Source organism: Schistocerca gregaria, chromosome 4 (assembly GCF_023897955.1).
Source record: "Schistocerca gregaria isolate iqSchGreg1 chromosome 4, iqSchGreg1.2, whole genome shotgun sequence".
NCBI classification, from domain to species: domain Eukaryota; kingdom Metazoa; phylum Arthropoda; class Insecta; order Orthoptera; family Acrididae; genus Schistocerca; species Schistocerca gregaria.
Genome location: NC_064923.1, coordinates 470,469,400 through 470,492,913, shown reverse-complemented (window position 1 = coordinate 470,492,913; position 23,514 = coordinate 470,469,400). Strand labels below are relative to the sequence as shown.

General features: G+C 41.9%; 1 protein-coding gene across 1 annotated transcript in view; it reads right to left on the bottom strand.

Annotated features, from left to right (window-relative positions):
• LOC126266988 (G-protein coupled receptor 52-like) overlaps nt 1-23,514 on the bottom strand; it is a 368,301-nt gene that overhangs the window by 18,665 nt on the left and 326,122 nt on the right. The window contains exon 3 of the mRNA XM_049971728.1: nt 10,118-10,521. Coding sequence (XP_049827685.1) covers nt 10,118-10,521 — 404 coding nt within the window. The remainder of the gene's footprint in view (nt 1-10,117; nt 10,522-23,514) is intronic.

Below are 23,514 nucleotides of genomic sequence, written 5' to 3'. Positions count from 1 at the left end.
GCCGCGTTCGGGATTTTTCTCTGCCAGGGGACTGAGTCTTTGTGTTGTCCTCATCATTTCATCATCACCATCATCATTCGTGCAGTGACTATATTGGACTGTGTGAAAAATTGGACTGTGTAACAACTGGGACATGCGTTACTTTAGGATGCCCCGAACATTGCACATATAAATCTGTAATCTTCTCCCACATTTTCCTTTTTATTTCTAGTAGTTGCTGATATGCCATGATTATAGGTAATTATGCCGAACTTGGGTGGTTCATATTTTGTATAAGCTTTATTTTTATGCCCTAACTTATGTAACCTTCTTCTTCTTCTTCCATTTCAAGGAGAGAGTATTACGAAAAGAATCTGGCAAAACACTTATTTCCATCTGTACACTGGTCGTTCTATACCCGTCCTTTAGCTTTTCAAAAAATGTAATACTCGCCAAGGCAGGAACTCAGGTGGCACTCTTTTGATGTGATCAGACCTTTCTTTTTATTTTGATGTTGCCTAATCGCTTACGTCATTGTTGTTTTCACATCTAGTTAATGTCTCATGTCTTTACTGCACATTCAGTCTCTTAACGTTAGTCCAAGAAGTGACCTCAGAGACCTCGTCTCAGCTGTTTCGATTCTTCGCTCCTGTCCTTTTCTCAGAATTAATTTTTTACCACCACTCTTAAGAGCAGGCCTAACCACCACGGTATGTAGTCTCAGAATTATCTTTTTTCTCATGGTTCTTCCAAGATACCTCCTTATACAACCATTTATAGCATTATAGTTCTGTATATTTTGAACAATTAGTTTTGTGTCTTGATATCTCTGCCCTCTATTATTTGATTGTTTATCACATTTTTGTCCTTACTAGTTTTCTGTTCCAAAGACATTAGTTGTGCTTCATATACAGATTCTGTAAGTCTGTAAAACGTTATTCAATTTAAACACAGTTTCTAGTAATGGTCTACACTGTTTACTGGGAGAGCCAGGTCGTCTGCAAATAAACTGTACGTTTATCTTGTAAAACACTTTGATATATATTGGACTTCACTTCGTTAACCATAAAATCAGCCACTGATAATTATAGAAATCACTGTGATACTCTCCCTTACCTTGCATGAAGTTACAAGTACTTAGGGACTGTATATCCTAAGATGTGTCTGTAGACTGTTTGGCAGATAGTTTTAAACTTCCCCGCACATACAGGGCAGTGAGAAACGGTCTGGAAAGCTTGTAATGGTGTTGCAGGGTAGATAGTGCTGAGGAATACTTGTTAAGACAAAAATTTATATATGGTGCGCCGTTTCCGAGTTAATTAGCATTGAAGATAGCCAATCAGGCCATTGCGCGTGCAGTTTCAACCAGACCGCCATAAACGGTGTCGTCTAATGTGTACTTTGTTTGGTTTCCTAAAACCGAACAAGGGAACGATATAAAAATTCGCCGTGTGACGATAGTAAAGATCGAAGTCGTGCCAAGATAGTGCATTCTCGTTCGCTGTTATCTGCGCTATGAGAGCAACTGACATTGACTGTATCTGGCAGCAGACAGTTGTTTGTTATAAACCATAAGCAATTTGCAAACACGGAAGTACATAACGTGTGTCATTAATTCAGTAAGATGTAATGCTGGAAAAATACGTTTCTGGCTATTGGTTCCTTAATTTTATTCATAATAATCACTGATCTTATGTAACCTGCAATTGACATACATGATCTAAATAATAAAATACTGCATCAGTTACTTTTTTTCATGCATAAGGCAACGTTTTCTGTGAATTTATACTCTTTATCAAGTTCAAACACTATACTGATATTTTATGTGACGTTTAAATATGTACAATTTCAATAAACATTTTTGGATCAGTGATTAAATTTTTTTAAATTTTTTGTTTTTAAATTCAGTCTTAATCACACCACGTATGTGAGAAGAACGTAGGTGACTGGTTTCGGTCATATCACATGGCCATCATCAGACCTGTAATTTAATTTAGAAAGTAATAGAAACCTTACTAGATTTACAACAAAATAAGACAAAATGCTTATAAGGAATAAAAAACAATAAGACGTGTTATACCCATGGCATCCTTCGAAAGTGGTAGGTGGAGCACTCTTCTCAGCCGCTGTGATGTCAACAGGTGCCATCAAGTGACGAGACTACATATGTGTTCATAGAATTTCGTCAAAGAGATCATAAAAATGTTTTTCACGAAAATGTAACTCAAAGAACAGTTATATTTTGGTGAAAAACATTTTTATGATCTCTTTGACGAAATTCTATGAACACATACGTACTCATTTGTTCAGAACAGTAAGATTTTCGTGAAAAACATTTTTATGATCTCTTTGACAAAATTCTATAAACACATATGTACTCTTTGGTTCAGAAAATCATAGGACCCAGTTGTATCCATGGCAGAAATGCACCTTAGGACAGTACGTAAATATTTATATCACAATTTTAAACTTCCAACTAGAAATATCACGAAATATGACTCCATTTTAATAAATCAGTTTTATGACATTTTAACAAAAGACAGACAGACTGAATCTGTCACAGATGTATACTTGCAGTCGAGTCACAACTCATATATCGATATGATGCCGCAATGCCAAAGACCTACACAACATCATTGACTTTGAAACCATTTTTGTTTTCTGACATTAACATGTAAAAAAACACAAGTTTAATATTTTCAGATTTTCCACTTGCAGCAAAATAAGAAAATAGAAATGAGCGTAAGGCATTGTGGGCAGGGAGTCCCCCATCTGGGGAAATTCGACCCCAGAGGGCAAGTACTTATTGCTTTCGACGCCACATTGGGCTTCTGGCGCGTCGGAGATGAAATGATAATGAGGACAACACAACACCCGGTCCCTGAACGGAGAAAATCTTCTGCGCCAGCTGGGAATCGAACCCGCGCCCCTTGGCGTGGCTTTCCTCCGCGCTGACCACTCAGGTAACGGGGCGGATTAGTAAAAATCAGAAAAAGACGATGACATGGCAAGAGAGGCAGAACAACATACATGGAAACATCATATAAAATGTAGATATACATATTTGTACTTGATAATGAGAATCAATTCATCGAAACACATGGTGCTCTAGATTGAAAAAAGTAACCTTTTTTATTATATAAATTACACCGGTTCCTTATTCGAATACAGTAAAATGTAGATCTTTTACCTTCTTTATATTTTTGCCACTACTGTTTTGAAAAACCCTGCATAACGCACACATGTCACAATTAATCCAGATACAGAGATTAACACACCACTGTTAATTTCTTACTACAGTTTGTCACATTTATCTCTGCTTTCATTATTTTGACTTGAAGTTTTTCGTACACAGATACTACGGTTCTAACTTTCCTTACTTGTACCAGTAGTATAGCATCGTCAGCGCTATTATCCCATTATCTTACACTTTATGTTTTAATTTTTATTTCATCATAGTGATTGGTAGTGAGCTATTACATTCTACATCGATACAATCAGATTGAATTGTTTGTCAACAGATAACGTATACCCCCTTCTGTAGCACAGAAATGGGGTTACGGCCTAAAATGGCGCTGCTGGTGACGCTATTAGAGAAGTAGCTCAAATTCAGCGAAAGAAGGAAATGCTGAAGGAATCCTGGATAACATATTCAGAGAGTCAATGTTGTCACCAATCTCATATCATATATGACTATCAATTTTGTGTATATAGATTAAAGCGGCTAATGAAAACTTGCAACAAGACCGGGAATAGAACCCGGGTCTCCTACTTATTAGGCAGGCGCCCTAGCTACTAAGCCGCCTGCAAGGCACATTTCCCCTCTCGATGCAGCTATGCGAACCGCTGTGTCAATGTGGCTTAGTGGCTAGTGCATCTGCCGAGTAAGCAGGCGACCTGGGTTTGATTCCGGGCTTTGGTAGAAATTTTCATTCGCCGCTTCTGTTTATATACACAAAATCATATCTGTGTGAGATTAGTAAGGAGTTCGAAATTGTGTCACTTCATTTGTATGACTATCAAGTTAGATAAGTTTACCAACCCACACTTGCAAGGACATAGTGCAACATTTGAAGGGGTAAAAAACCGAATAAAGTGATTTTAAAATATGGCCTTCTGTGTGTTGAACCAAGCATCTCGGGCACTGATCTCTAACACTTCGCGTTTATTTCAAATCTATGTTTGAAATTAGCGAATGAAAAGGCTGCAGAAGTACGAATCACTGAAGAAACAATGCCGAATAGGAAAAATTACGAACAGTGCAAGAAATAATTATTTGGCAAAGAAGATAAACATTTACATGAAATAATATATGTTAATACTTACAGTCCGAAGGAACAGATACCATCTTCATATAGTTAAGGCTAACCGGCCATTGACTTTCTTCTTCTGTGCGGATGCACACGTATTGCTCGAACTTTCACGGGACTCGGTAAGATTGTCTACTGCACGTTATGAGTGTAATGGACAGGGGCACTACGAATGTAGTTTGTGGACATTAAGGTGCGAACGTGGGTCTCACGGGGAGCGTGCAAAGTATAAGTCCCTGATGTCGCACTATTCTCTGTGCACTCGGTGACTCAGATGGATAGAGCGTCTGCCATGTAAGCAGGAGATCCCGGGTTCGAGTCCCGATTGGGGCACACATTTTCAACTGTCCCCATTGATGTATATCAACGCCTGTCGGCAGCGTTGATTTAATTATCATTTCTTCCTCTATGCGTACCGCGCGAGGTAGCGCAATGGTAAGCACCATTCGTGAGGATGAAGGTGCAAACTCGCGTCCGGTCATCCTAATTTTGGCTTTCCTTGAGATCACTATACCGCTTAAGGACAATATTGGGACGCGCTCCGTTCCTGATGTTCGCGTTGGCGAAGGAAGGTTGAACACTAATGTTCCTTCCTTCTTTCTTTATTCGTCATTGAAGAGTAGATATGGAGTTTCAGTGAAGTGATTAAAATATAGCAGAATGCAACAACATACACACTTCACTCGGCCAACATGTGGACATGCTACATAATTTTGGGTGCATCTAGAATACAATAGTCTATTACGGAAAGCCACCGTGATCGCATTACAAACTGATGAAACGTCGTAACCGGGATTGGCTTAAAGTAGCTCGGTATCTCGGTGTATAAGTTGTTTGCAGATAACAAAGTGAGGACAGATGATGAAATATCGATCATATAATTTTGTAGAGTGGCCTGCAGTTTGTTACTTTGCAACCGGACAAAATTAAAAGTTTGTAGGACAGAGTTTTTACCGACTGCGAAAATATAATTCCCATTATACGGTATTGTTGCTGCAGTGACTTGTTATTTCGTACTTATTAGATTAGTTAACCTTCAGTCACTGACTGTGTGCAAACACAGAGCTCTACAGCTAGATGTGTTCGATGGTGGGAAAGACACTTCCGTATTTAAAATAATTTTAACAGGTTTCATTTGACCGAGATGGAACAATTATCTTGTTAGGAATCGTAAATAATCACCTGCGCTCCTCCTGACAGCGTAAACAACCTTTTTTTATTTCTTGTTTTACGATCACCTTAATTAAAGGAACTAATGAACTACCTTGCAACCTAGCGGTAGAGTGAAAACTTCCTCATAATATGTGGGATTCGGTAGTCTTTGGAACAGACATGTTGTTTCAAACCAGGTGAAGGAAGAAATAGAGTCTCATGTGTAACTGGAAACGACACACAAGAAGTAGATAAATAAATGAAAGCCATTTACTGAAATGATATGTCCCTAAGGAGCTTTTCGGCAGAAAAATGTTCTGTTGTTAAAAATAAGGACCGTTCTCTCTCCCTTGGTACTACAAAGCCACGTTTCAAAAATTCTACTCAGTATTACTGAAGATACATTGCGAGTAAAATGTAAGATTAACATAATTTCATGAGAAAGTTTGGCTTTATAAAGGTAAAAGGAACCCGGGAAGCTATCATGCCATTACGAATGATTTTTGAAAGAAGAGCTGATATGAACAGGAAGACGTATGTGTGCTACATTCATTGGTCCAGGCAATCCCCTTGATGTAGTGGATTGGAAGATACTGCTTGAAGAACTGCATAACTTGGAATGAATTGGAGAGATAGAGGTTAACCTTCTATCTCAACCCAAACAAAAATCAGAGTACAGAAATAGATGCCATGCCAATGGCATTAAGGAGGGAGCTAGTATAAGAAGACGAACGATAAGGCTATGCTGTCTTTCCGTATTCATTTCATTTACAAATAGGATGTGCAATATTAATAATGGAAAGTGGCACCACGGGGATCAAAATTGACGACAAACAAATGCGTTGTCCTGGATTTGCTCACGTATCCACAAAAAGTTTGGTCTGGTGCCTTCGACAACCACAAACTGAAAAAAGCGAGATTAAGATAATGGTTAAAAATAAATCGAACAGACTACGAAAAGCAAATACCAATATAACAAATATAATACAAATTCAACATTCCTTGGCCAGTACTTGGATACTGCTCCTCAGTCTTGAATCCATAACAAGTAGAATTATAGAGGAAACAGAGGAGATCGAGAAGTGGAGCAGCGCGTTTCGTTACAGGTTTATTTAGTAATCGCGAGAAGCCACGGAGATGCTCAGTTAAATCCAGTGGTAGACTCAGAAAGAGAGCTGTTCTGTATCGCGGTATGGTTCAATGTAAAAATTTCGAAAGCGTACATTCCTAGAAAATTCAATCAGTGCATTTCTTCCTCCTATGTACATCTCACGAGAAGCATTTGAAAATAAAATTATAGAGATTCGGTTTTAACGGAGCCCTAAAAGCAATCGTTCTTCCGCGAACATTATGCAGCTGGAAGAGGAAAAGGGGGAGGTAGCTCTGGTACACACATACCTTCCATCGCACACCATAAGGTGGCTTGTCGAGAGTAGATTTAGATGTAAATGAAGTCTGATACTTGGGAACTAGAATAACAGATGACAACAGAAGTACACTGAAACGCCAAAGAATCTGGTATAGGCATGCATATTCAATTACAGAGATATGTAGACAGGCAAAATACGGTGCTGTGGTCTTCAACGCCTATATAAGACAAGTGTCTGGCGCAGTTGATAGATATGTTACTGCTGCTACAATGGCAGGTTATCAAGACTTAGGTGAGTTTGAATGCGGTGTTATAGTCGGCGCACGAGCGACGGGACACAGCATCTCCAACGCAGTGATGAAGTGGGGATTTTCCCGTACAACCAGGAATCCAGTAAAAGATCAAATCTGCCTGCGGTTGGAAAAAGATCCTGCAAGAATGGGACCAACGACGACTGAAGGGAATCGTTCAACGTGACGTAAGTGCAACCCTTCCGTAAATTGCTGCTAATTTCAACGTTGGGCCACCAACAAGTGCCAGCGTGCAAACCATTCAACCAAACATCATCGATATGGGCTTTCGGAGTCGAAGGCCCACTAGTGTACCGTAGATGATTGTACCACACAAAGCTTTACGCCTCGCCTTGGCCTGTCAGACGTTGATGACTGGAAACTTGTTGCCTGGTCGGACGAGTCTCGTTTCAAATTGTATCGAGTGAATGGACGTGTACGGGTACGTAGACAACTTCATGAATCCATTGACCCTACATGACATACGTCTAGATACAACTATGACAGGTGACACGTGCGCAGACATCCTGTCTGATCGCCTGCATCCATTCATGTCGACTGTGGATTCCGACGGACTTGGACAATTCCAGCAGGACAATGCGACAACCCACACGTCCAGTATTGCTACAGCGTGGTTAATGGAACACTCTTCTGAATTTCAACACTGCTGGTTACCACCAAACTCCCCAGACATGAACATATCTGGCAGATTTGATGTTTTACTGGATTCGTGCTTGCACGGGAAAATCTCCACTCGTCGCTGCGTCGGAGATGCTGTGGTCCATTCCTCGTACCCCGACGTTCAAAGACAGTTAAATCTTGATAACCTGTCATTATAGCAGCAGTAGCCGATCTAACAACAGCGCCAAACATTTGTTGTCTCATATAGGCGTTGCAGACCGCAGCGCTGTATTTAGCCTGTTTTCAAATTTGGGATGCCTTGCAACGTGCTGTTCAGAAGAGATGTCTACTCCCTGATACTCTTACATATTTATGGAAGCCCCCCAGGATTCATGGTGTTAGTACCGTCCCGCACTAATTCAGACATTAGTCGAGTCCATGCCACGTCTTACTGTGGCTCTTCTGCGTGAACACATCCCAAAAGAAATTAAAGAGAAAAGGGCACTGATTAATTAGATACAGAGAAGAAAATTAACTGGACACCTAAATCGATATACTGGGTAGGTATATAAGTTCGTAGCGCTTTTCCATGTGTTTAATACACCCAACAGTAATATGCAAAAGAAATTCCAGTCATCAATAATGTTTTGTGCTTCACTATCTACAACAGTCATCCAAAGCTGGGGTAACTTTTCGATTCCGCGGGTGTGGAAGCCACGTGGTTTTGAAGCGAAGAACTCGTCGAGCCTTGTTCGGGGCACATTTTAATCTGGAGAGGAAGGTCCTGGAAGGTTGTTAGATGGATAGCGGAAAAGGAGAAATGTGAGGGCGCAAGATGAGGTGAATAAGGAGGGCGCTGAATGACATCCCAGCCCAACTCCTGTAGAGAGTTCTTTATCATTCTAGCAGAATGCAAGCGGACGTTGTCGTGGAGTACCATTACTTCACGGAATGTTCCTGGGCGTTGTTCTAGGACTACGTCTGCAAGACGACTCTATTGCTGACAATAAATGTCAGCAGAGATTGTTACACCTCGGGGAAACAATAAGTAGTATTCCACACCGTCGCTGTTCCACCAGATGCGTAGCATTATCTTTTGTGGATGCGCGCAGTTCTTTGCACGGAGAGTTGCTACTTTTTTTGGACTCAGCCGTTACTTTCATTTCCTTTCCTTATATTAGTGTAAAGGCCGCATTTCTTGTCACCAGTAATGATGCTAGATAGGAATGGTCGGTATTGTTCAAAAGCCAACTGATGACGAGGAAGTAGAGATGCATATACGGCCACCTGCTGATTTTTGTGATTTTCGCTTAGAGCATGCGGTACTCATAGACCCGATTTCTGGACGTTCTTCATTGCCTACGAATGTCTCAGATGGTGGAATGACCACAGTTCATCACAATTGCCATATATTGAGTATACTGTCGAGTGTCATTGTGGATATTGTGTTTAGACGATCTCCATCGAACCCCGATGGTCTTCCCGTAAGTGGTCACTGATGTCAAAACTATTCTGTTTAAAACGAGAAAATCACTTTCTTGCAGTGCTCTGTGAAATGACATTATCCCTACAAACCGCGCAAATGTTTCTGGCTGCTTCCACTGCTGTCAACCCTGTATTGAACTCAGAACTATGAAGAATAAGTCTGCAGTTCATGGTCCGTGGTCGTGTTCTCGCTTTCCAAGTACGGGGTCCCAGGTTCGATTCCCGGTGGGGTCAGGGATTTTTCACCTGACTCGAGATGACTGGGTGTTTGTGCTGTCATCATTTCATCATCCGTCATTCATGATAGTGGCCAGATTGGACTGAGCAAAGGTTGGGAATTTGTAAGGGTGCTGAGCGCCCCATAAACCAAACATCATCATCATCAGAAGAATAAGTCGGAATCTTCCGATTTCTCCACATGACACTCCATTTTCTAGCGTGCCCAGCTCTACTAGCTACTTCGAAATGAAAAAAATGACAACGCGTAAACTGAGACAGCAACAGTAAACCAGAAATAAAAGCGGCAGTCGATCAATGAACCTATTGCAAACGGAATACCAACATATAGAAAAAAGCATATCAACTTATGCACCAACTTAGTAACAATTTCATAAGAAGACTTTTTATAGAGAAAAATACTGGGAGAAAAATCAAGAGGCAGGCTCAGAACATCCGTATTACAGAGCTTTATCAGCTGAGTGAAATGCAGTAACTAAAACTAAATGGTAAGGGTGGCGAGAGACAGAGAAGTATGGCTGCGTCAACAGCGCGTTGCACTAAGTCAGGTGACGGTCTTTCTGTACACGAGTGAGATTTACAACAACCTCTTTGCTGTTTATGCGTGTCTTACATGTCAGAACTTTGTTTCTGTGTGTGTCTTTCAGCACACTATAGTCGGCGGCGAAACTGACCGTGACAGAGTACGCGGCCATGTTGCCCCAGTCGAGCATGCAGACGTAGGCGTCGCGGTCGAAGCTGGGCTTGTTGAAGCCGAGCAGCGGCGGGCAGCAGAGCATGGCGGCCGACACCCAGGTGAAGACCATCCAGCAGCGGCAGTGCGTGTGCTTCTGCACGGTGTCGTAGCGCAGCGGCCGCTGCACGGCCAGGTAGCGGTCCACGCTCATCCACATGAAGGTGAAGACGCTGACGCTCCACAGCGTCACCTCCACGTAGCCCACGAGCCGGCACACCAGGTCGCCGTACACCCACTGCTGCACCATGGCCGCGTACACCGACAGCGGCACCACCAGCAACCCCAGCAGCAGGTCCGCCACCGCCAGCGACAGCAGGTAGATGTTGATCACCTCCGCTGGGCCTGCGCAACACAGGGTACAGCTCAGCCAACACTCCTCTACAACGAGAGGGGGAGGCGAACTCAGACATTCACAGATTGATAGGGCTACATGAATTCGGGGGTTGAGAAGCTATGTACTATCTGTTTACGACGCCGTGACCGAGGGCTGGAACGGATGAAGTCGCTAGAAGTCGTTCGACTTCGGGCAGAGAGTACATTGTGGCATCTGGTATCAACTTTGGGGATCCCAGAATAGAGTAGCTCAGTGTACACATTACATTGGCCATTACAAAGTGACTGTAGAGCCGTGACTTGTCAGAACAATAAGAACGTTGATTTTATCCATACTGGATGAGAGGTCGTGATTGTGAATGTCAATGCTAAAAAATATATCGGCTCAACCACTTGTTTATAGTGTAAAACACTAAGACTGACGCGTTTCGGAAGTAAAGCTTCCATCATCAGAATAATAAAAAGTAAAAGAACCTGTTAAAACTCGCTAAAATGGAACACGCACCAGGCATAATAAAATTTGTAAGTAGGCTGTTTAGTTTTTTTTATTGGTAACGCCGCCGCCACGTAGCGCTATGTATGAAAATCACTGGCTGTGCTGTGTGCAGTCTCTGGCTGGTTGGCATTGTTGTAATACTCGCCATAGTAGTGTTGAGCAGTGGCAGCTGGATGCTAACAGCGCGTAGCGTTGCGCAGTTGGAGGTGAGCCGCCAGCAGTGGTGGACGTGGGGAGAGAGATGGCGGAGTTTTGAAATTTGTGAGAATTGGTGTCATGAACTGATATATATATATATATATATATATATATATATATATATATATATATATAATGACTATTAAGGTAAATACATTGTTTGTACTCTATTAAAATCTTTCATTCGCTAACTATGCCTATCAGTAGTTAGTGCCTTCAGTAGTTTGAATCTTTTATTTAGCTGGCAGTAGTGGTGCTCGCTGTATTGCAGTAGTTCGAGTAACGAAGATTTTTTTGAGAGGTAAGTGATTTATGAAAGGTATAGGTTAATGTTAGTGAGGGCCATTCTTTTGTAGGGATTTTTGAAAGTCAGATTGCGTTGCGCTAAAACTATTGTGTGTCAGTTTAAGCACAGTCGTGTACAATTTTTCTAAGGGGCGTTTCAAATTGATAATAAAATTAAAACATCGTGGCTACTTTCCTTGTTGCAGCCGTGTCTTCCAAGGTGCATCTCCACATAGTCGTCAATATAAAAAACTCTAAAATGGTGTCGCCTATAGTGTTCAAGATCTAACCACATGGCTCTCTCCTGTATCGTCATAAACTGCCCGTGTATTTTCGTTCATACCACACACCACGTGGCCAAACACGACACTGAAACGCGAGTGAGCTCTCGCGCAAGTAAACAAGGAAGTCACAGAGATGTTTATACAAACAGATATCGTATACATGTTCCTCATGAAATGATGCTATCCTGCCAAATGCTAAAAATGTAGTTACTAAAAGAAACCAGTGAAATGTTTGAAAAAGTTATTTGTATCACCAGTTAGCTGTTCATTCAGTGTGTTCTGATTATCCACGCTATGTATCGTAATTTCCAGCTGTTCTAGTAGTTTTGCCTTTGTCCTATCTATGAAAAATAACGAGATCCTCATCTATTCCCAACATCGGTGCCCCGTTTCCCAAATATGCGTGGCTACAGTTGACTTTTCGAAATTATTAAGCCGAAAAGCATCCCTATGTTCTTTGTAACGTACTTTAAAGGACCGACCAGTTTGGCCTACATAGCTTGCCTTGCACGTGTTACACTGAATTTTATAGACTCCAGCTCTCTCATACCACGAGTTCATGAGGTCCTTGGAACATGTATACGTTATATGTTTGTATAGACATCTCTGTGACTTCCTTGTTTACTTGTGCGAGAGCTCACCCGCGTTTCAAATTGGTTCAAATGGCTCTGGGCACTATGGCACTTAACATCTGAGGTCATCAGTCCCCTAGAACATAGAACTACTTAAACCTAACTAACCTAAGGACATCACACACATCCATGCCCCCGGCAGGATTCGAACCTGTGACCGTAACGGTCACTTGGTTCCAGACTGTAGCTCCTAGAACCGCTCGGCCACTCCGGCCGGCTGACTCGCGTTTCAGTGTCGTGGTTGGCTACGTGGTGTGTGGTATCAACGAAAACGCACGGGTGGTTTACGACGATAGAGGAGAGAGCCATGTGGTTAAATGTTGAACGCCATAGGAGACACAATTTTAGAGTTTTTTATATTGTCGGCTATGTGGAGATGCACCTTGGAAGACACGGCTGCAGCAAGTGAAGTAGCCACGATGTTTTAATTTTATTATCAATTTTATTATGCCTGGTGCATTTCCATTTCAGCGAGTTTTAAAAGGTTCTTTTACTTTTTATTATTCTGATAATTGAAGCTTAATTTCCGAAACGCGTCAATCTTAGTGTTTTACACTATGAACAAGTGGTTGAGCCGATATATTTTTTAAGCATTGACAATAAGAACGGCTGTGGTGCCAGCACTGTGTACGCAAAGCATAAAATGTTCCCTCCGCACTAGCTCTCTCCGCTATGTGTCTACGTGTTGGACTTTAGTAGACGGAAGTCACTTCTTGCGAATCGTCCTTGATATCCTATATTCTGTCAATGGGACAGAGCTAATATCGGAGCTGATCCACACCTGTTCTATTGGGCACAAATATGTGGATCTTGCTGGTCACGTGAGTACCGCATTATCATGCAGACAGTTCCTTGCAACACTTGCTGTATATGTGGGAGTGTTGTCCTGCTGGATGGTGGTACCAGCATACTATCTGATATGAAACAGTGCAGAAGGTCCCCGGATGTTCCTGATGCACTAAATGGGTCTTCTGGGTCTTTGTTGATGCCATTTTATCTTCGGTACCCCGACAACCGAACTAGCTGTCTTCTTCAAGTGTTGAGGGATGTTTTATTATAGGTTCTCGCTGCCTCAACTTATACCATACTTGCTTCAGCGCTGCTATTTACAGCCGAGTTCGTCTCCCGGTCTCCTTTATGACCGTTTGATGTTTTTTTTTTTCACAGTCACAGTACGGAAGCAATTCGCCCAGCAAGTTTCTTTAACAATACAGCTTGCAAACACTTGAATGGGATCAATAGATTCATTTGAACATCCCTACAGCCTCCTTCAATCGATCAAACGATTGTGCAGTATCTGTATTGTTCCCCTTAGGACATGAATGGGTGTCCGAAGGAACTTTGTATCATAATTTGAAGTAATACACGCCTATATACCTTATTTATCCGCGACATCGTGAAAGCTACTCTCAAGTGAAATGTCTCACTTGTACGGGAATATACGTAATGGATGTACAAGTACAGGTTGTAGGCACGTGGCTAACGACATAGGAAAGTTTGAAATGCCGAATGGCAAGGCGAGTGGTCGCGGTAAGCGAGTCCCGGTCCGGTATAAAATTCTACAACCGATGGTTGTCCATCATTAACAATTGGGAATACGTTACATGTATTAATCAGTCGGGCCGAGAAAACCTGTGGGATCACATCGTGATGTGCTGTTGCGCCATCAGAATCCCGTGAATCGCTACCAAGACAATTTGAATTCATAGCATTTGGCTCCCCACACAGTGTCGTAAGGACAACACTAATCAGTCTCTCCTCCTTAGAGCCACTATACAGAGAGACTATGGTCATCTTAAGTGGCGCAAGACCGAGATTTATCTCTGAAAATGACACATCACTCATCAGAAGTCCTTAATTCTCGAATATGACGCCATTTCAAAGACAGGCGTAGCCGTAGTGGTGCTAAAGGTAGCCTGATCATTGAATATTGACTCAATTGTTACTGTCCTGTCAATGGCGCCAGTTGGGAGAGTGATTTGCAGTGAGAACGATACTTTCTGACGAACGGCAGTTGCAGATATGAAAGAGTTACATTGCCCTTGGGGCACAATTTATGGAAATCCTTCCCTGGAGGCGGTCGTTCTAGGCGCTTCAGTCCGGAATCGCGCTACTGCTACGGTCGCAGTGTGTGTGTGCAGGGTGTGTGTGATGTCCTTAGGTTAGTTAGGTTTAAGTAGTTCTAAGTCTAGGGGACTGATGACCTCAGATGTTAAGTCCCATAGTACTTAGAGCTATTTTAACCATTTTTCTCCTTCCCTGGTGCTGTCAGATTTTATCTACCAGAAAGTTGGCTTAACGTGTAGTTTCCCTCGTACTTTCATTACAATGTCTTGGGCTTCAATCACATGCAAACGCTCCTCCTGCTAAGACATCGCATAATTCGACAATCCCGCGACATACAAACATGAAACGGTGCTCATTTCACACCCCACTGAGTCCTGTTAACGGTTAACAGTGTCTCACGAAAACACACAGCACTTTCTGTGGCCCTTCTCAGTATATAATGAGCATCAGGCACATTGTACGCCAGTTACTTACTCTGTCGGATGTAATTACATGACACATGAGGCTCTATGATAACACTGAAGCACTGTGATAGCCAATCTAGGCGTCGCAAATGGTTGCAGATATGATTATTCACTGTTCCGCTGATTGTATGTACACGGCTTTGCTCCTCTGTCGGACCATTCGTCCTAGGTACTTAACATTTTTCAGTTAGTGCCTGCATTTGGCAGACAAGCTGCAGAAGATGCCGTTGTACCCGCGTACTGACCATACTCGATCGCTCAAAAGTGTTCTGAACAGTTTAAGACTCTACAGACTCGGAAAATATATGAAAATATGTGTCGTCACAAGACGCCATTTAGCTGCAGCGGTTTGAAGTCCCGTGTGAACAGAGTTGCGTCTACGGCAGTGCGACTCCATGGGACGCTGCCACCAAAAGCGTAGCTGGAGCGAGTCAGCGTACGAGACCAGCTGGACACATCGGAAGGAACTGGAAGTCCTACCGAGAGAGTAACAGAAGACCGAGCGAGGTGGCGCAGTGGTAGCACACTGGACTCGCATTCAGAAGGATGATGGTTCACTCCCGCGTCCGGCCATCCTGATTTAGGTTTTCCGTGATTTCCCTAAATCGCTTCAGGCAAATGCTGGGATGGTTCCTTTGAAAGGGCACGGCCGACTTCCTTCCCTAATCCGATGAGACCGATGACCTCGCTGTTTGGTCTCTTCCCCCCAACAATCCAATCCATTCCAAATAGAGTAACAGAAGAGCGAACCCTGGAGTACCTGCCGAGCAGCCGAAAAGGTCGGTTTTGACCTGGGTAGCCACAGTCTTGCCGACGACCGATAAGAAGTATGTGCTGCCTGGGCAGTTTCTTCCTGACGGTTCCTTGTAAGCATGAATTTTGGTAGCGCTTTGAGCTGTGTGAATGTGCAGTCATACAGCGACTCCCTTATTTCAGGTGCAAGTTGTTAACTCTTCCTCTCTTATACTACCGGTATCGTGCTTATAGGAAAGAGCAGGCAGCGTTATTGGTGTGTACGAAGGTTCTTAGTCTGTACAAGAGTGAATTACTATTATTGTGCGGTTGTTTAGCATTATTGTAATAGATCACCCCTGATTATCAACATCTGCGGTACAGTCATTTGGGTCACTTGTGCAGTAGTACTTAGCGAACAAATGCGTTATATTACTGCAACTTTTTCTGTGGTTTATCTAAGCATGCACATCCAAATAAAACAAACCCTTGGAGTATTTTGGTTCCTTTAATCTAGTGTTACAGTTAGTTCTCTGGTTCCCTTAGAAATGAGAGAGTTATAAACCTTGCATGTTCTTGTTAACTATGTTGCCCATAATAGCGAATTTGCGAACAAGGCCAAAAGATATTTTGGAAAGTTACTTGGAAATGTTCTGTCATCCTGTTGTAATTTTGAACTGTAACAAAATTCCTTATGTCTTGTTATATTTCTGATTACTTGGCACTCTGTTATTTGGGAGAGACTGTGGGCACGATTTTTCTGAGAAAACTTGAATATCTACGTTGTCACTGAAATGAAATGAAATGTTATGTGGCTAGGGTCCCGTCGGGTAGACCGGTAGCCTGGTGAAAGCCTTTTTGGTTCACGCCACTTCGGCAACTTGCATTTCAATGAAAATTGGATAATGATGAAGACAACGCAACACCCTGCGCCTGAGCGGAGAAAATATCCGACCCAGCCGGTAATCGAACCCAGGCTCCTTTGCATGGCATTCCGTCGCGCTGACGTCTCAGCTATCGAGAAGGACTATGTTGCCACTGTTATGGTAAGACTGTATTTGGTGCTCTGGTCCGAGTGGAGTCAATTCATTTTTGAACAGGGTATGTGTTTCTAATTTGTTCTCATTCTGTGGGCGGGCCCAGCAATTTTATTATGTTATTTGTTTTTGGCACCTTTAGGGCCTGTTAACTGGTATGGATTTTAATTAATTGTGGTGGTTCTTGCAGTTTGCCTACCTGGTTTTGGATTTTAATTTATATAGTGGTTCTTGCGTTTTGCCTTGATTGAGAGGCATTTGCCTGTTACTGAATATCTGTTGTTATTCAGACACTTGTTTTTGGATCTTATAGTACATCTCTTATACTTTTTTAAGACTGATTTAATATAAAATCTTTTCCATGTTGTTAAATAAAAGTTTTAATATGTTTTTAGCTCACTGCCTAATACTGTCATACCACTTCCTGGTAACGAGACTGGAGTGTGATGTCTGTGCTGAAACATTGTTTCTTTACATAATTAACGTCTTTGCCCCAGGTTACGGAGAGACCGAAAATTCCATTTATCCTTTAATACGTCTCTAAGCTCTGCTAGGATATATAATTTTCAGGAAAATGCTTTACCGAATCATTGTTAACTGAATAATACTTTCAGTTTTCAACGGATTATCGCTCTAATCAGACTTCCAGACAAGTCAAAACTTCATGGTCTGAGTACCGAACTCCTTCCACTCCATTCCATGTTATGCTTATGTCTTTTAGAGTAATGTACTGTACTTTGTAACATCCTGTAGTGCATTTCATCAGCTTTGGGACTTAACATTACGTCGATAACTTTCTTACGTTGTCGCGGTTACATAAGAAATCTTACCAAAGAGCATCCTGGATGCTCTACAAACCAAATATGGTTCCCCCCATGAACCATGGACCTTGCCGTTGGTGGGGAGGCTTGCGTGCCTCAGCGATACAGATGGCCGTACCGTAGGTGCAACCACAACGGAGGGGTATCTGTTGAGAGGCCAGACAAACGTGTGGTTCCTGAAGAGGGGCAGCAGCCTTTTCAGTAGTTGCAGGGGCAACAGTCTGGATGATTGACTGATCTGGCCTTGCAATATTAACCAAAACGGCCTTGCTGTGCTGGTACTGCGAACGGCTGAAAGCAAGGGGAAACTACAGCCGTAATTTTTCCCGAGGACATGCAGCTTTACTGTATGATTAAATGATGATGGCATCCTCTTGGGTAAAATATTCCGGAGGTAAAATAGTCCCCCATTCGGATCTCCGGGCGGGGACTACTCAGGAGGATGTCGTTATCAGGAGAGAGAAAACTCGCGTTCTACGGATCGGAGCGTGGAATGTCAGATCCCTTAATCGGGCAGGTAGGTTAGAAAATTTAAAAAGGGAAATGGATAGGTTAAAGTTAGATATAGTGGGAATTAGTGAAGTTCGGTGGCAGGAGGAACAAGACTTCTGGTCAGGTGACTACAGGGTTATAAACACAAAATCAAATAGGGGTAATGCAGGAGTAGGTTTAATAATGAATAGGAAAATAGGAATGCGGGTAAGCTACTACAAACAGCATAGTGAACGCATTATTGTGGCCAAGATAGATACGAAGCCCACACCTACTACAGTAGTACAAGTTTATATGCCAACTAGCTCTGCAGATGATGAAGAAATTGAAGAAATGTACGATGAAATAATAGAAATTATTCAGATAGTGAAGGGAGACGAAAATTTAATAGTAATGGGTGACTGGAATTCGAGTGTAGGAAAAGGGAGAGAAGGAAACATAGTAGGTGAATATGGATTGGGGTTAAGAAATGAAAGAGGAAGCCGCCTAGTAGAATTTTGCACGGAGCACAACTTAATCATAGCTAACACTTGGTTTAAGAATCATGAAAGAAGGTTGTATACGTGGAAGAACCCTGGAGATACTAAAAGGTATCAGATAGATTATATAATGGTAAGACAGAGATTTAGGAACCAGGTTTTAAGTTGTAAGACATTTCCAGGGGCAGATGTGGACTCTGACCACAATCTATTGGTTATGACCTGTAGATTAAAACTGAAGAAACTGCAAAAATGTGGGAAATTAAGGAGATGGGACCTGGATAAACTGAAAGAACCAGAGGTTGTACAGAGTTTCAGAGAGAGCATAAGGGAACAATTGACAGGAATAGGGGAAAGAAGTACAGTAGAAGAAGAATGGGTAGCTCTGAGGGATGTAGTAGTGAAGGCAGCAGAGGATAAAGTAGGTACAAAGACGAGGGCTGCTAGAAATCCTTGGGTAACAGAAGAAATATTGAATTTAATTGATGAAAGGAGAAAATATAAAAATGCAGTAAATGAAGCAGGCAAAAAGGAATACAAACGTCTGAAAAATGAGATCGACAGGAAGTGCAAAATGGCTAAACAGGGATGGCTAGAGGACAAATGTAAGGATGTAGAAGCTTATCTCACTAGGGGTAAGATAGATACTGCCTACAGGAAAATTAAAGAGACCTTTGGAGAGAAGAGAACTACGTGTATGAATATCAAGAGCTCAGATGGCAGCCCAGTTCTAAGCAAAGAAGGGAAGGCAGAAAGGTGGAAGGAGTATATAGAAGGTTTATACAAGGGCGATGTACTTGAGGACAATATTATGGAAATAGAAGAGGATGTAGATGAAGACGAAATGGGAGATACGATACTGCGTGAAGAGTTTGACAGAGCACTGAAAGACCTGAGTCAAAACAAGGCCCCCGGAGTAGACAACATTCCATTAGAACTACTGACGGCCTTGGGAGAGCCAGTCATGACAAAACTCTACCAGCTGGTGAGCAAGATGTATCAGACAGGCGAAATACCCTCAGACTTCAAGAAGAATATAATAATTCCAATCCCAAAGAAAGCAGGTGCTGACAGATGTGAAAATTACCGAACTATCAGTTTAATAAGCCACGGCTGCAAAATACTAACGCCAATTCTTTACAGACGAATGGAAAAACTGGTAGATGCAGACCTCGGGGAGGATCAGTTTGGATTCCGTCGAAATGTTGGAACACGTGAGGCAATACTGACCTTACGACTTATCTTAGAAGAAAGATTAAGAAAAGGCAAACCTACGTTTCTAGCATTTGTAGACTTAGAGAAAGCTTTTGACAATGTTGACTGGAATACTCTTTTCCAAATTCTAAAGGTGGCAGGGGTAAAATACAGGGAGCGAAAGGCTATTTATAATTTGTACAGAAACCAGATGGCAGTAATAAGAGTCGAGGGGCATGAAAGGGAAGCAGTGGTTGGGAAAGGAGTAAGACAGGGTTGTAGCCTCTCCCCGATGTTATTCAATCTGTATATTGAGCAAGCAGTAAAGGAAACAAAAGAAAAATTTGGAGTAGGTATTAAAATTCATGGAGACGAAGTAAAAACTTTGAGGTTCGCCGATGACATTGTAATTCTGTCAGAGACGGCAAAGGACTTGGAAGAGCAGTTGAACGGAATGGACAGTGTCTTGAAAGGAGGATATAAGATGAACATTAACAAAAGCAAAACGAGGATAATGGAATGTCGTCAAATTAAATCGGGTGATGCTGAGGGAATTAGATTAAGAAATGAGACACTTAAAGTAGTAAAGGAGTTTTGCTATTTAGGAAGTAAAATAACTGATGATGGTCGAAGTAGAGAGGATATAAAATGTAGACTGGCAATGGCAAGGAAAGCGTTTCTGAAGAAGAGAAATTTGTTAACATCGAATATAGATTTATGTATCAGGAAGTCGTTTCTGAAAGTATTTGTTTGGAGTGTAGCCATGTATGGAAGTGAAACATGGACGATAACTAGTTTGGACAAGAAGAGAATAGAAGCTTTCGAAATGTGGTGCTACAGAAGAATACTGAAGATAAGGTGGATAGATCACGTAACTAATGAGGAGGTATTGAATAGGATTGGGGAGAAGAGAAGTTTGTGGCACAACTTGACTAGAAGAAGGGATCGGTTGGTAGGACATGTTTTGAGGCATCAAGGGATCACAAATTTAGCATTGGAGGGCAGCGTGGAGGGTAAAAATCGTAGAGGGAGACCGAGAGATGAGTACACTAAGCAGATTCAGAAGGATGTAGGTTGCAGTAGGTACTGGGAGATGAAGCAGCTTGCGCAGGATAGAGTAGCATGGAGAGCTGCATCAAACCAGTCTCAGGACTGAAGACAACAACAACAACAAGGTACTAAATGTCACTGCTTCTGATTTAAAATAAAGTTATTTGCGACTGAAGGAAATTATACGCATATTTACGTGAAATATTTATTGAGGAAAGTTGTTCTTCTACGTAGGATATTCTTTTTTTTCAAATAAACACTGATTTCGTCCCCTTGTGGCATTTTCAGGCTACCTCTTTTACTTGAATCACAGTGAAGAATTGTAGTCATATAACATTATATATTATGCCGCCCGTCTGTGTGGAGGACATAATATCTGAAGACGTCCTCAATAGAGGTTTCACACAACCATGATAGTTTTGGGAACAACTATCTCAGACGTGAAGTCAATATGTAACAGAGAATAAAATCCGACCTTTATGTAAGATTTGCCACTGTGCCAACGTACAACACACTAAAATACATTAGCGTAACATTTACAATGGAAATATGTGTGAAGTGTTCAATGTCTTAAAAAGAAATACAGTGCTGTTAAACTCGTTGACAGGCACTCCACTTGATTTCAACACCTTGGCCAGACTACGAGGTGCTGTAAAGGGCGAAATTCGGTTTATTCTGGAGCCAGAACTTCAGGCGCATGCAGTAACTGCGCAGCTCAAACAACAGTATCACGTTCCTAGGCTTGTTCACCGGAATGTTCCGTGCTAGGGAATACCCTACGCGTGAAGCATAGGAAGTAGAGTCCTTTAAAAGGAAGCACTAACTGACTATACGAACCCCGAGGATCGCAACATGGACCGTACTATTTAAGTAACGCATCTTATGACACATTTCCATTGGTAGAAAAGCATGTGTGTCAAGCGTTCGTTGCGTTTGCATATTAGAAAACTATAAACAGCTCTTAATTTTAGGAGTAAACGGAGCATTTTATTCATTTAATAAAGCAATATGTGTGCTGAGAGTGAAACCAGAACAAGAAAGATTTTTCCAAGGAGGATGCTGATATAATGTAACATGTTTGTTAATCCCAGTTGCATCTCACGTGAACGTCCGGAGAATATGTTGATTATTTAAGATAATTAAATATTTCTGGAATGAAATTTACTCATCTCTTTGACTTGTGCTAGATGGGCAGCAAGAAAAACCAACTGCGAACACTTTCAACCGGACGGGCAATGACTGAGTTCCTCTACAAGTTTCAGTTTATCGGTACCGCGATGAAACAATCAATCCCAATGGATGAAAACAATGAAGCTGTTGTTTCCTCTGCGTTAATGATTTTGTGCGTGGGACTAAGATCTTAGTAAACGAATATTCGTCACATGCTTCGCCATGTGAGAAAGTATTACCTCTTCGCACACATACTAAAATGACACTGAACTCGTACGGATGGGGCAGACGATACCACAGAAAAAACAAATGTAGGGGAACAGCTAATTTCGTTGGAGGTTTTACTGGGAATTCTAACTGCAAACTCTATGAACCGTTAATCGGATTGCGGACAAAATAAAAACCGCGGGGAAACAAATGGAATGCCGAGCTACTGATACGGCACTCTGAGCAGTACTTGTGTCCCGTAGTGTTTGAAAAAAGAATTAACCATGTCGCTACAACGCAGATATCGGCGAATTACGGTTTTCTTTTCTCTTTCCTTTTTTTTCTATAGCCCATGTTACGGTTACGTAGGGATATAAATAATAACCATCGTTAGTAGTACACCTTTAACAGCTTATAACGACTGTGATGGTAATAGTTGAGCATGTAGTTAATGTCGACATCATTGAATTGAAGCGTTGCCTCGAACGTACAAGGATGAATCTAACTGAAAGTGTGCAATTATGGTGTGTTAACTTAGGAATAAATGAGGATTTGGAATCTGTCCGCCTTAACATTCTGTCAGTGTATCGGTCGCAGTTACATGTTGCGAAATAACCTGTTTTCTCATTGCTGTTAATCAAGTTGCCAATGTTACATTCACCTTCATACACCACACGCAGCAGAATTATGTACCACTTACTTCCTTAATCAGCTTACCGCTGAACAGAGGAATGATCTGTCCTACAATATGAATATGTTTCTATTCCTTGTTTAATTAAATGACAGGAAATTTTTCACCATGCCAAGAACATTATCGTATGAGATGGCACAATGCGTAAAGGACAAAATGCGCAGTTGGGAGTGTGTGTGTGTATTGTGTATTGAACCACGGACCTAGAGACGATGGGGAGGCTGCGTCCCCGGCTTATCCCTCAGTAGTTCACAACTCTACAACAGGCTACAGCAGTCCATTCACCCACCACCGCCCCGCACCGAACATAGTTTTATTGTGCAGTTCGGCCCCCAGTGGACTCCCCCTCCTTCCCCCCCCCCCCCCTCCCCACAACTACACCACACCGCCAACGTCTCCAAAATGTTTGCGTGGCAGAATAATCATTTCCTTCTGCAGAAGTGGATGAGTTAAAGATCTGAAATGAAACCCTCGTAGAACGGGAAATTACGTTTCCGAACATGGGTTCCTATTCAAAATATTATGTAAATGCCCTCAACATGTCTTAGAAATCTGTAATGGCATTTTTAAGACACCTTGTATACACAGCACTAAGTTGAAACGGATGCCTGACATACACCCCTTATATATCCCACACGCTACTACGGGAATTAATATCGTAAGTTAAATACTTTTACGATGTGCTTACATTGAAAAGCTATAT